Raw genomic sequence first — 14,056 nt, forward strand, 5'->3', positions numbered from 1 at the left:
TCGCTGTGAGGGTCCTTACAGGGTCCTTGCCACAGGACCACATTCATCCAGTGCTATGCCAGCTGCACTGGCTCCCGGTAGAATACAGGGTCAGCTTTAAGATCCTGGTTTTAACCTTTAAAGCCCTATACAGCCTAGGACCCTTGTACTTACGGGACTGCCTCTCCTGGTATGCCCCGCAGAGGACCTTACGGTCCACAAATAATAATATCTTGGAGGTCCCAGATCTCAAGGAGGTTAAACTGGCCTCAACCAGGGTAAAGGCCTTTTCGGCTTTGGCCCCAGTCTGGTGCAACACTCTGTCACAGGAGACCAGGGCCCTGCGGGACTTGACATCCTTCCACAGGGCTTGCAAGACAGAGCTGTTCTGTCTGGCCTTTGGTCCAGGTCCAGGCCTAGGCCCTTTTATTGGCTCATGTGGGTCCAACATGGATAGCTGGCCCTGATGAATACTTGAGGTTTCCGACCCCTATGGTTGTAATTCGTGGGCAGTCATTTAATTTTATCCTGATTCTAATATTTAAACTGTACTTTAATCATTTGATTGTGTTTTAATGTATTTGATATTTGATGTTAGCCACCTTTAGCCCGGTCTTGGTCAGGGAGGGCAGGGTATAAATAAAAATTTACTTACTACTTACTTACTAATTCAGAAGGAATTTTGAGGCAAGAGTTCAACAGTCTAAAAGTCCCTGAACTCCAGTGTGTGCTGTTTTTTGGCTGGTGGAATGAAGGCCTCAGGTTAAGGTGAATGACTGAGAAGTCAAAGATAGGGCTCAACCACACATAACTGCTGGCTACTGAATCATGGAAGATCAAATCACTTTTCATGCAAAGAGGGGGCGGTTTGTGGCTCCCTCCAACCCAGTCTACTGATGACCAGAGATGACATTTCATATTTTTTTGTCAGCAAAAGTATAGGACGAGATTCACAGCAAAGTTCATTACAAGGAACTGCGTTGGTGACAAGGCCAATGTGCAACAAGGACACAGGGGTAGCCTATACACTCATGCTAGGGCCATGTCTGTCTCGTTACCACAGAGAACTAGGCAGTAGCCACAAGCACAGCTGTGGGAGCCCTGTGACACTGTCTGTTAAAGCAAACACAAGCACATTCAGGAAAACAGTTGAGGACGTCAGATCCACCATTCTTCATCCCAATGGACAGCAGAACTTGCTCAATATCTAATCCACACTATTTTAGCTGCCAACCAGAAATTAAGTTAAATAAATCTTAAAATTAGTCAATATATTTCTCCCTGAGACACAAGAATCATAGAATTGTAGAGTTGGAAGGAACCACGAGAGTCAGGTGGTCCAACCCCTGCAATGCAGGAATATTTTGCCCAATGTGGAGCTGGAACCCACGACCTTGAGATTGAGAGATGAAGGGTCTCAGGTTTTACTCGGATTCTATGTTCCCATTACAGTAGTACCTCCGGTTAAGAATTTAATTCGTTCCGGAGGTCCGTTCTTAACCTGAAACTGTTCTTAACCTGAGGTACCACTTTAGCTAATGGGGCCTCCCGCTGCCGCCGTGCGATTTCTGTTCTCATCCTGAAGCAAAGTTCTTAACCCGAGGTACTATTTCTGGGTTAGCGGAGTCTGTAACCTGAAGCGTCTGTAACCCGAGGTACCACTGTACACTGACTCGGGCGCACCCCCACACCTGGTGTTTGAAGCTGTGTACACAGGGCCGTCTTTAGCAGATGCGGGGCCGGGGTGCAAATATCTGCCCAGTGGCCCCAAATTACCATGGATAGGGGGGGGGGCGAAGCTGCGCACTGCCAGCCATTGGGGGTGTGCAACTCTCCCCCACTGAGCTGCGGGAGAGCGATCCCTGCAGAGGCTTGGGAGGGAAGCTGTGCACCCGCCAGCCATATGGTTGGTGGGGCGCAGCTGGTAGGTGTGCAGAGAAAGGGGAGGCCACCGGCAAAGCCGCGCAGCTCCCCCACTCATTGGGGCGTCCCTGAAAGACAGGCGCCCTGGCACGATGCACCACTAAGCCCTATGGGAAAGACGGCTCTGTGTGTACATAGGGCATCTGACACAGCCCAGACATATCCTGCAGCTTATTGAGAAATGCCATTTGATGCATTTCCCCCTCAAACCAGCATACATCCAATTCAACAACGTAAGCCGTATTCACTTAGCAGTTAAACTGAGGTGTGTATGTTATTTGAGACAGCCATTGCGCATGTGCAGATGGCAGCTTCATGAATAGGAGTTGACGGGGGTTGCAGGTGTGAGGGAATCAAACAGGTAATGAACATCAGGTGAAGGCATTCCCACAAAATGTGACTTGAAACACAGTATGGGAAAACCAATCTTGCTTCATTTTGAGCTACTAATGTATAGGTAGCCATAGACTCTGGACTTATGGGTCTCTTATCATGGGTCTTATTGTTGTGTAGTAATGTGTATTTACTTTGCTTATTTCACAATGTGTTCCATGAGGCCCACTGTGCTCTAATGAGTGAGGCCTCAGAGTTAATATCTCACTCTGAGCAACTTATTCCTTGTGTGAATACACACTGGCTACCTATTTTTTATTGTTGACTTGGACCCATCTGTACTATACATTTAAAGCAGTTATCAAACCACTTTAAAGAGTCATGGCTCCCCCTCCCCAAAGAATCATGGAAATTGTAGAGTGTTGAGTGTTGTTAGGGGACCCTTATTCCCCTCACAGAGGAATAATTGTTAAACCACACTAAAAATTGTGAGGGGAATAAGAGTGTCCTAAAAACTTTCTGTACCTTTAACAAACTACAGTTCCCAGGATTCTTTGAGGGAAGCCACGACTGTTTAAAGTGGTATGATACTGCTTTAATTTTAATTTACATGTTGTTGCCAGAAGCTGGGATGTTCATCTTCCCAGCCATGCTCCCAAGCAAGTCACATGACCTGCGCAATATCATGGAGGTCAAAAACACACGTTTTGGGGCAAAACATGCGAGATCACGCTCTCACACAAAATCGCAGTGCCCTAAACAGGGATTTTTACTCCTAACTTTTGAAGCAGCATCTTCTTCTGGTTCCTCCGGTCTTTGTTTGCTGTTTCACAACTTAACTCCTAGACTCCTTGGTCCACTTAGGCTCACAGCCAACTCTCTTGGGTTTCAGAACCCAACAGCCAAGAGCCTAACTCTTGCCAATTCCTCAAAATATCATTCATGTAAGAGTTTCTATGGTGCTGCTCTGAGGGAAAGGCCCATGAAACTTTTTCCTATTGTTTCAGGTACATTCAACTACCACCCTCTACGCCCCTGAGATTACTCTTGGCAGACCTATCTTCTGAAAAAAAAATATTAAATGTTTGCCTTTTGAGCACTTGACATTTGCTGCCTTTTGATTACAAGCAAAACCAGCTTTCTGAGGTGGCCATCTCACTCTGCCTAATGGTAGGCCGGCCAGCTCTATTTGGATTGGTAGGAAGCTTCTGGAAAATTCTCAGCTACATCCTTGTTTAGTGAGAAGTTTCTCAACCCCTTCCACCAACCACCTTGAGCAAAGGAACAAATATGTTATTCTTCCTCCCATCCCCATAAACACATCTGAAACATTTATATGCAACTATAAACATGAAATAAGTTATAACACCATAAAACAAGCATTTTTAATATTTACTCAACCTTGCCCCAACTGGGTGGTCCATGATTGTTAAGCCAAATATGGGTGTATACCATAGAGAACCAGAGCCAAGCATGTGAGTGCAGTCTGCCATGTTTGCACTTATCCAAAGCATGCTTAAAGATGTGCGTTTGTGCATTGAAACATAGCTGTCAACATTTCCCCTTTTTAAAGGGAAATTCCCTTATTCTAATTAGGATTCTTTGCAAGAAAAGGGAAAAATTGACAGCTATGCATTGAAATGCCATATTTTTTTACCTGTGTGAGACAGGTAAAGGGTAAAGGGGTAAAGGGGACCCCTGACCATTAGGTCCAGTTGTGACCGACTCTGGGGTTGTAGCGATCATCTCGCTTTATTGGCCGAGGAAGCCGGCATACAGCTTCCGGGTCATGTGGCCAGCATGACTAAACCGCTTCTGGCAAACCAGAGCAGCGCACGGAAATGCAGTTTACCTTCCTGCCGGAGCGGTACCTATTTATCTACTTGCATTCTGATGTGCTTTTGAACTGCTAGGTTGGCAGGAGCAGGGACCAAGCAACAGGAGCTCACCCCGTCGCAGGGATTCGAACCGCTGACCTTCTGATTGGCAAGTCCTAGGCTCTGTGGTTTAACCCACAGCGCCACCCGTGGTGTGAGACAGGTGCACACTACTAAACATATAACACATTGTACGAACTCTCCAAGTGCCAGCAAAGCCCATGGCACCTTTGTAGAGCCAGAAATGGGAGGCTAATGGAGACTTTATGGCTCGCTTGCGACATCTATATGCTTCGAAATATACAAGTTGAACAGGTGGGAAGCAAGCCGGAAGTCAAGCAGGCATGGCGGCTTCAGAGACATATCAGGACCGCTGCAGCACACCCAAGTTGCTTCTCTAGCCAGATCAACACATTATAATGGCTTCTTTCATTGCTCAAATTAAAACTGCCCAAATTGTTTTGGGAAGCCTGGTATCAAGAGATCATTAGTGGGCTCACTTAACATGCTGGTGGTGAGCTGAGAGAGTGTGGCATCATCTTCATCATGTGCACACGGAGGGGCCTCGAAACCGTTTTAAACTGCTGTCTATCCGCAGATCTTAAACTGAGTCCACTTTCAGTCCTCACTGATAGGTGAGAACATGCAAAGTTGACCTCCTGAGCTTGTGCAGAGTGTTTTCCCTGTAGAAATGAGTAGGAAAGTCCAACCCAAACTATGTTGGCTGTTGAACGGTGACTCTGAAGGGGCAGGTTACTTAACAGGCTTGTTGCATAAGCTCCTTGGCAGCCTTCCGAACAGACACCTGGAAGAGGGATCTATTCTCTCTGGGGCTAGGCGAATAGAGGGCACTTGGGGGTCTGGGAAGCTCTTAAAGAGGCAGCACTCCGTTAAGCCACCGTGCTTGAAAGCAACCCTTAAGCCTTGGTCGGAATGCCAACATTGTTTGGGTTCGTTTTTGTTTGGAGGGTGGGGGGATGTAGGAATTCCCAGTATCAAAGATTGCCATATTTATTTAGTGTTTCACAATGAAAACCCTTCCCTCTGCTTTGCTGAAGCAGAAGGGTTGCCTTGATCTCAGCGGCACCTCGGCAAAGCTACCAGCTCTCCACTGTCCCACCCAGGAATAATTCACCCCGGGAGATCTTCTCCGCCCATTCCTGGTCCACGCCCCGCAAACCGGATTCGGGAGCGCTTCAGCTCCCAAATCAGCGCCAGCCGCCGAACCATCACCAGCGCCTCAAGATCAAGGTAAGCGACACCCGCGGAAGCTGAGCTGCCTCCGGACTGCGGGCAGTGGAGGAAGCGAGGAGCTGTCAGGGCACAAGGCAGGCAGGACTCCTGGGATGATGAGGGCAGAACAAGACCGTCCAATATCCTGGTGGACGACTAGTATTCAAGGCTGAGAGGGAGCGAGAGCCTGGGTCTTATTTTCCTGCATGCAGGCTTCAATCCTCGTCGAACCATTTCCCAGGCAGAAAGACCGAGTGAACTCAGGAGGACTTGTAGGAAGGGATGAGATTGTGAGGCTGTTTTTTTTTAATTCCTGGTCCGTCCTGACCCTCGAAAAAGGACACAGAAAGGACACATTGCTTTGCTTGCAGGTGGCAAATGAGGTTGAGGATGGGGTGAGACTTTCCCTTTTCTTCAGCAGATATTTCAGTTCCCTCGCAGTGAAATCCCAGTTCCTTGCAGTTATCTGATCCTATTATTCAGCCCAGCCTCAGAAATCCCTGCCAACTCCAGTCAAAGGGGAAGGTAGAGCATGCCAGATGTTGTGTAACGTTTGGTTGAATTTCAAGCTCAGATTCCACTCATGTATTGTACACCTTCCTTGCATGGCGGCGGGGGCGGGGGGGACTCACTCTGCCCAAGGCTGCAAGAAGCGCACTTTGCTTTAACTCCCTTTTTCTGCCAGGATGAAGCCCGATGCAGAGCCTGAGCGCCCGCCGCTGGTTTACGTCCAGGGGGTTGGCATGATCAAGACGTTTGCTGATGTCTTGGAAGAGGTGAAGGACTTCCAAGTTCATCCGGGGGACTTGCTGATCTCCACGTACCCCAAGTCTGGTGAGTGAATGTCTGGGCTGCGTCCCACTCAATGGGAAGGAAAGTTGCGATGCCTGTATTTGCAGGGTGTTGGACTAAAATTAAGGTAACCAGACGCCCCCGTTTCCTGGGGACAGTCCCTGGATTTACAAATCAGTCCCCATACAAAATCTATTGAAGCTGAAAAGTGTCCCCGGATTCATTGGAAAAAATCTGGTAACCTTAACTAAAATGGCTCATTGGATCCCTTCCAACTCCACAGTTCTGGGTTTCTGTGAAAAGGTGCTAGGACCTTGAGGTAATGTTACATTGTCTAACACAGCCTCCAAATAGCAATGGCTTCCAAGAGAGCTTAAAAGGGATCACGTTCTTTGCAGACTTGTGGCTGTACAAATATGCCGGTTGTCCAGGTGGGAAGCAAGTATTTCCCTGGTGAAAACAGGGACATAGCTGTGCAGTTGTTGTCAGTTCTGGATTTAGGACTGTACAGGTGGTTTCCCTGGACTGAGGGGAAATAAAATAGAGGAGATCCATTGGAGAGCTGGGGCAAATTTTGGGCTCGTGCAGAGTGCCATATTACAGTTGTAATATATCTCTAATCCTTACACTAAGAATTACTTTATTTATTAGATTTGTATACCGCCCATTCTTCAAAAGATCTCTGGGCAGTGTATTAAAACATGAGATAAAAGCACAAGGTAAAGGTAATGGGACCCCTGACCATTAGGTCCAGTCGTGACTGACTCTGGGGTTGCGGCGCTCATCTCGCTTTATTGGCCGAGGGAGCCGGCGTACAGCTTCCGGGTCATGTGGCCAGCAGGACTGGGCCGCTTCTGCCGAACCAGAGCAGCACACGGAAATGCTGTTTACCTTCCCACCGGAGTGGTACCTATTTATCTACTTGCACTTTGATGTGCTTTCGAACTGCTAGGTTGGCAGGAGCAGGGACCGAGCAACGGGAGCTCACCCCGTCGCGGGGATTCGAACCGCCAACCTTCTGATCGGCAAGTCCTAGGCTCTGTGGTTTAACCCACAGCGCCACCCACGTCAAATAAATAGTTAAAACAGGACTCCCCCCCCCTTCTGCCACCACACAGTTTCCAGACTTCTTTTGGGGAGGATATGTACTTTACCTGTATGCATGGGATTTATTTTAGGGGGGGGCATGCTTTATGCTGGGGGGGGCAGAACTGAGATATCTGTGATGCAATTATTCAGTTAGTTAAATATTTCTATTTATTTACTTGATTTGGGGGGCAGCTGCCCCCACCTGGGCTACAGCCATGACTGTATGGTGTACAGTGGTACCTCGGTTCCGTTCCGGAACCGGAACCCGTTCCAGAAGTCCGTTCTTAAACTTAAACCGTTCTTAAACCAAGTTGCACTTTCCCTAATGAGGCCTCCCACCGCCGGTTCCCTTCCACTATTCTGATTCTGTTCTTAGACCAAGGTAAAGTTCGCAAACTGGGACACCACTTCTGGTTTTGCGGTAAACTGAATAGTTTATAAACAGGACTGTTCTTAAACCGAGGTACCACTGTATATGTACCCTCAGGTGGCATATATACGTTTTAAAGCACTCCCCCCGCCCCCCGTAAAGAGTTCTGGTGAATGTAATTGACTCATTACAAAGTTATAATGCCCAGAAACCCTTAACAAACTACAGCACCCAAAATTATTTGAGGAGTGGGGAAAGTAGTTTGCATGTGCTTTAAATGTAGGGCGTATGCAGCCTCAGTCTTGGGTTTCCCTAACTGCACTGCAATCGAGAATTTATGCAAAACGCCCCTTCATGCCCTTTCAGGAACTACCTGGGTGAGCCAAGTCATCGACCTGATCTATAAAGAAGGCAATGTGGAGAAATGCAGCCATGAACCCATCTATCAGCGAGTCCCTTTCTTGGAGTTTGCTGTTGAAGGAGTTCCCAAAGGTAAAACACCCCAGAAGGCCAGCAATCCAGGAGTCCCTCACCCTAAGGTATGCTGTGGGGACAGGTCGTGAAAGATGGGGAGAGGAGAAGCCTCTTTATTGACTTCTGTTTCCCCCCTCCCTCCCTCCCTCCCTCCCTCCCTTCCTTCCTCCCTCCAGGCATTGATCTGCTCAGAAAAGCATCTCGGCCGTGTCTAATTAAAACACACCTTCCAGTACAATTGCTTCCAAAATCATTCTGGGAAACGGATTGCAAGGTGAGAGTGTATATGGGCACCTGAATCTAGCAAGAGCGGGATCTGAAAGAGGTCACTGTGGAAGAAAGGGGCTGGAGGGTTAATCTGAAAGGAGGATCACAAAGTTGCCAGCAGGGCTGTGTATTCTATGCAGAAGAAGGTTACTGTTTTCAAAAAAAGGAATCTAAGTTTCTAGTCTATATTTGAAAGATACTTAAATACTTTATTTAGAAAATATCTAAGTTACTAGTCCATATGAAAACAGGCTTGAAAATCTATGGGCAATGTAATAATTTAAAAATGAGAGGTGGGGAGGGCTTTGCAGCATTTTGTAGTGGCCAAGGGGAGGGACTTCAAAACCTTTGCATTGCCCTTGCCCTTCTGCCTGACTGGCAGAAGCAGAATAAATTGTGCTGATCATCCATTTAATCTGCATGGTACTTTCTGCACTACAGATGATCTACGTGGCCAGAAACGCCAAAGACGTGGCTGTCTCGTATTATTACTTCTACCAAATGGCAAAAGTGCATCCTGATGCGGGAACGTGGGACGAATTCCTGGAGAAGTTTATGGCTGGAGACAGTAAGGACTGTGGGAGATGAGATAGAGGCAGAGGGCGAGGGCAATGACCCTGAAAGCCAAGGACAGAAAACTTGTGATCTTCCAGATGTCATTGGACCCACCTGCTATATAGACCATATAGAAATTATGAAATTCCATATGGAATTATGAGCAAGTGTTTTACATAGATCTTAACTGGTTTGGAGGAGCTTTGTGAATGTGAAGGTTCATATCCGGGCATTGCTCCTCTGGCTTCCCACTGCTTCTGGGCAGGTTGCGGTGGAATGAGATAAACAAATGATGAAGTTCCCTTATATTGAGTCAGATCATGATGAGCTGACTGACAGCAGCTCTTCAAGGTGTCTGTCAAACTTTCCCCAGTTCTGAAGATGGAACCTTGATCCTTGTGTGTGTGGAAAATGTGCCGTGTTTTAGACTACCACTTCCATCAGCCCCAGCTGTCCTGACTAATGGTCAGGGAAGATGGGTGTTGCAGTACAAAAAAGAAAAAAAGAAGAAGCTATAGTACTGAGTTGCAGCCTTTACCCAGCAGAGGCCAGAATTTCCTCGTTTCTAGAAAGGTTCTCACGGAAGCCCATAATCTCTCTCTCCTCAGTCTCTTTTGGATCCTGGTACGACCATGTCAAAGGCTGGTGGGACAAGAGGAATGAACATAAGATGCTCTACCTTTTCTATGAAGACTTGAAAGAGGCAAGGTTCCCACTCCCCGGTATAACCCTTTCAATGCCAGTTCTGCTGGCAGCGGCAAGCAAAGCCACCAAAATGTTCAAAGTGTAAACATAGCACATATTGAATGTATTGCACATGCATGCAGCATGTCAGAAGGAACTGTGGTGTCTAGAGGGCCAGAGCATCATTTGCCACATTCAAGAGCTGCACCAGACCAAATGACGGTTCCCAGGTTGGGAAATTGGGAGGTCCACCTGGGTATTCCCATTCTGTACACTGCATCCTTCTCCCCTGCCTCCCTTTCCCAACCCAGGGCTGGGGAAACGCAGCCAGATGGGCGGGGTATAAATAATAAATAATTATTATTAGTTTATTAACCCAAGTCCCCCAGCTTCAACCCCTGGTCATTGCTTATCTTCTAGAATCCTCAGCGGGAGATCCGAAAAGTAATGGAATTCCTGGAGAGGCCCCCTGATGACCGCCTGGTCGAGAAGATTGCTCACCACACCTCCTTCAAAGAGATGCAGAAGAACCAAATGGCCAATTACACAAGCATCCCTGCCACGATTATGGACCACAGTATCTCCCCTTTCATGAGGAAAGGTAAGCTGCACTGACAACTGGAGGGATGGGCTGAAGAGGGCTGAGATTCCAGGGGTTCACCCCAGGGTCTGTGTTTCCTTTTGGAAATGAGGCACAGCGGAGACTGTGGTATCTTTATGATATATGGTTTATTTACACATATATACATCCTGAGCCTGCGATGGAGGGGCTCACAGCATCAGTACATCAAAAGGGTCTTGTTTCTACCATAGCCACAGGCTTGGATTCAAGCAGAAATCAGCCATGACTCTTTCTCTCGCTCTGTCTTTCTAGCCTGCAGCTTTTTCCTCCGGGTCACATCATAGCAAACCCGGCCCCCAAATCTCAGGCTTTGTCCTTCTAACTCTCCGAGAGCTGGAGAAGGGGCCCGCCCATTTGTCATCTAGCACAAACCGCCTTGCCTTTGTTCTCTTAATGATCCATCAGCCAGGCGGTTACCTCATTGGGAAGCTAGCCTGGCATGATTAACTTTTAATACTTGCTAGGATTATAGGTGTCTGGCACCCACAAACACATAACAATATTATTGCTCAGAAGAGGTCTTGAGGCATCATAGGGCTTAAGGAGTGGGCACCAAAAAGGGATCGGCTTACTGGAGGAGGCAAATGTCCCCATCATCTGCATCACCACCATCATCGTCATCACATCATCACAATTAGGGCCTGCAGATCACTTCCTCTGCTTATGTATTTATTTATTATTGAAAACCCAATAATTTTTTTTGCTAAAAAAAGTCCAGACAAGTGGAATCTGCAACCGCGTATTGCTGCATGGAGTACGGTGTGGAAAGGGCAGGAACTCCCCGTTCCTCTTTTATCCATCATATTTGACAGGTCTTTAGGTAGTAATGTTCATGTCTATCTTGTCCCTCTTTAATCACCAGTGTCTTGACTCCCATTTCAACCCAGGAATCACTGGCGATTGGAAGAACAAGTTCACAGTGGCTCAAAACGAGCGCTTTGATGCCGATTACAAGAGGCAGATGGAAGGAACGACCCTGCACTTCCGGACAGAGATTTGATCTCTCTGACTTCTCTTTTTGGGTGAGTCGCCTTTTATTCCCATTCTATGGAATCTACTACCTTTGCTTCAGATTCTTAATATCAATTCCGCCCACGGGGTTTCTTGTTTGATGAACAGATCTTCAGGTGAGTTAATAGAAAAGAGACAAAATACGGAAGTCATGATTCTTGGATTCTCTCCTATGTCCACAAATGCTCCTGAACATGCACAATACTATCCAGCTTTCTCCCTAGCGGACAACTCTTCCTTGACGTTCCCTGCTGGTGTGTAGGTGGACACTTCCAAAAGACCTGTTTATTGGGCATTTGTGCTGATTTGTTTGCAGGGAGGTTAGACGATCCTGTGTCAAACCAAGTGCTATTCTGCACTTCCCGTCATTTTTCTTATTGCAAAAAGTGGATTTCTGCATTACTTTTCACATTGCAAAAGTCTGATCTTTGGATAAGTGGTTTTGTTGTTCAAGACTGCCTAATTAACTATAATGGTGCAACCTGTCTTTGTTGGTATATGATTGAATCCCACCCAAAAATAGCAGTGGTCTAGCAGAGGCGTGTGTGTGTCTCTCTCTCTCTGTGTGTGTCTGTGTCTGTGTGTGTGTGTGTGTGTGAGAGAGAGAGAGAGAGAGAGAGAGAGAGAGAGAGAGAGAGAACACAGGATTCATCAGTTCACCCATTCCCCAAATTTCAGTCCTGGTGTCAGAGGTCAACATAGTTGGGCACTTGCTGAGAGTCATACCCCAGCAAAAGGCTCACTGCCACTCCTGGAGCCCCTTGCTTTGGTGCTGCTTCTCCTTGCCATTGCTGCCCATTCAGTTGTCCCCTCTTAGCAAGTGAGTAGTGTCAGGAACAAGGAGAAGGTAAAAAGGTAAAGGGCCCCTGGACAGTTAAGTCCAGTCAAAGGTGACTATGGGGTGTGGCACTCAACTCGCTTCCGGCCGAGGGAGCCGGCGTTTGTTCACAGCTTTCTGGGTCACGTGGCCAGCATGACTAAACTGCTTCTGGCGCCAACGGGACAAGTGCCAGAATGCACAGAAATGCTGTTTACCTTCCCATCACAGCAGTACCTATTTATCTACTTGTACTGGTGTGCTTTCAAACTGCTAGGTTGGCAGGAGCTGGGACACAGCAATGGAAACTCACCCGGTTGCACGGATTCGAACTGCCGACCTTCCAATTGGCAAGCCCAAGAGGCTCAGTGGTTTAGACCACAGCGCCACCCGCCACCCCAACAAGGAGAAACAGCAGGCTCCACTCCCTTACCTGCTCCCTCTGGGCAGTTGTGTGGCTTGAGCAGCGCCCAGAGAAAGAGGACTAGTGAATGGGGAACAGCAACAGCAGTGAAAATGAGCAGGGGGGGGGGGCGTGGAATCTGGAGCTGGCACTATTTCCCCTTCCTTCAAAACCCATATTTCCTTTGGGGCCTATAATCTCATAATCTTCCTTCCCTAAGGTAACAAAGCTTCAAATACAGCCACATCCCCACCAACATTTAAAGCATATGACTCCTCCGCCCCAAGAGTCCTGGGAACTGTAGTTTACCAAGAGTGCTCTGTGAGGATTAAACTACAGTTCCCAGAGTTCTTTGGGGCAACAAGTGTCCTTTTAAATGGTGTGGATATGAGTGCGATGGCATCTGCCCACATCATTCCCTCTCTTGCTCTCCCCATTGTTTGTTTTAGATTGTAAACTGTTTGGCGCCAGGAGAACACCCCATGTTGTCTCTGGAAGATGCCACCATGTGCCTTGATGGTGTAAAGATGAAGATCAAGCCAAGATGCCTTCATGACCCCTTCAAGAAACAGCCAGTTCCCCAAAGTGCTGCTATGTAGTTTTTCCAGCCACTGTGTAGCTTTGGAGCTGTCACTTCTTATCAGGCTGTGTCTAGAACAACCGCAAACTAATGTTCAGCTCAATTTATAGCTCACTAAGCTGTGAATCCTTGACTTCCCTTCCTAGACAGCAGATACGGGAAGGAGTTCAAGAAAATCTGGTTGTTACATTCCAAAAGGAACGTCTCTTTTTTTGCCTCTCTCTTTTTTCTTTTATTTTTCTTCTCTCTTCTCTCTCTATCCTGCTTTGACCCTGGAGAGGCTTTTTAAAAATAGAACAATCTGGTCTCAAAGAAGCCCACTTTTTATAGAATTTTAGCAAAGACATATATTTTGCATTACTTAAGCAGAGTGCATGATGTGCACTTAAAAAAACATCCCAAATCGTCAGATTTATACTCTGCTCATATCTCGTATCCCCACCATTAATAAATACTTTTATTGAAAAGCTTTCTCGTTCTCGTCCTTTATTAATTTAACAACATTAGTATTGAGTGTCAGCAAATGATTTCCTGCATCAGCGGGGGCTTAGGCCGAATGAGCTTTGGGTACCTTCCTGCTGTAAGCAAAGTTTCAAGGGTAAGTATATCTTTGAGCTGATGGCTATATTCAAGGAAAAGCACATGACATGTGGAATGTGCAGTTTCATCTGGAAATAATCATCGGCGTAACCTGAGAGGACTGCAGCCTTCCAGCCAGAACCTATGTTTCCTCCAAGTAGGTGGTGCTCTGTAAATTGGACTGCTGAGCATCCCAAGGGGCAAAGGAGTCGGATGAGCTGAATTTCCCTGCCTTCTGCTCTTCCTACTGTCATTTGGGGACGGACTGTAACAAGAAACAAACCCAGGCACCAACCACCTCGCAGTGAAACAGCCTTGGAGCACTAAGCATTGCCAAACTTTTTAGTTTTTTAAATAATACTTTAGCTTCAGTCAAAACTGGGGGGGGGGGGGGGAATAGGCTGTTTTAAAGTGTATGTGTGAGGAAACAACTGATCTCACACCCTGTTTTGGCCCTCTGCTAAGTTT

The 14,056-nt window shown here is 47.0% G+C and overlaps 1 protein-coding gene across 1 annotated transcript; it reads left to right on the plus strand.

Moving 5' to 3' along the window:
* The first annotated feature begins 4,883 nt into the window (after positions 1-4,883).
* Positions 4,884-13,476, plus strand: LOC310662328 (sulfotransferase 1A1-like). The gene is made up of 9 exons (XM_083409127.1): positions 4,884-5,363; positions 6,031-6,179; positions 7,963-8,088; positions 8,247-8,344; positions 8,779-8,905; positions 9,501-9,595; positions 9,997-10,177; positions 11,086-11,220; positions 12,879-13,476. The coding sequence occupies exons 2-8, from the start codon at positions 6,032-6,034 to the stop codon at positions 11,196-11,198; spliced, it is 888 nt and encodes a 295-aa protein (XP_083265253.1). The 5' UTR covers positions 4,884-5,363; position 6,031; the 3' UTR covers positions 11,199-11,220; positions 12,879-13,476.
* Positions 13,477-14,056: the final 580 nt, after the last annotated feature.

The sequence above is a fragment of the Podarcis tiliguerta genome, assembly GCF_965153285.1.
Source record: "Podarcis tiliguerta genome assembly, chromosome: 13".
Lineage (NCBI taxonomy): Eukaryota > Metazoa > Chordata > Lepidosauria > Squamata > Lacertidae > Podarcis > Podarcis tiliguerta.

Bases quoted from the DNA above. Each gene is read 5' to 3' on its own strand.
- LOC310662328 (XM_083409127.1), top strand. From the start codon at position 6,032: ATGAAGCCCGATGCAGAGCCTGAGCGCCCGCCGCTGGTTTACGTCCAG. The intron at 6,180-7,962 runs GTGAGTGAATGT...ATGCCCTTTCAG, and splicing joins CTCCACGTACCCCAAGTCTG to GAACTACCTGGGTGAGCCAA. The intron at 8,089-8,246 runs GTAAAACACCCC...TCCTCCCTCCAG, and splicing joins TGTTGAAGGAGTTCCCAAAG to GCATTGATCTGCTCAGAAAA.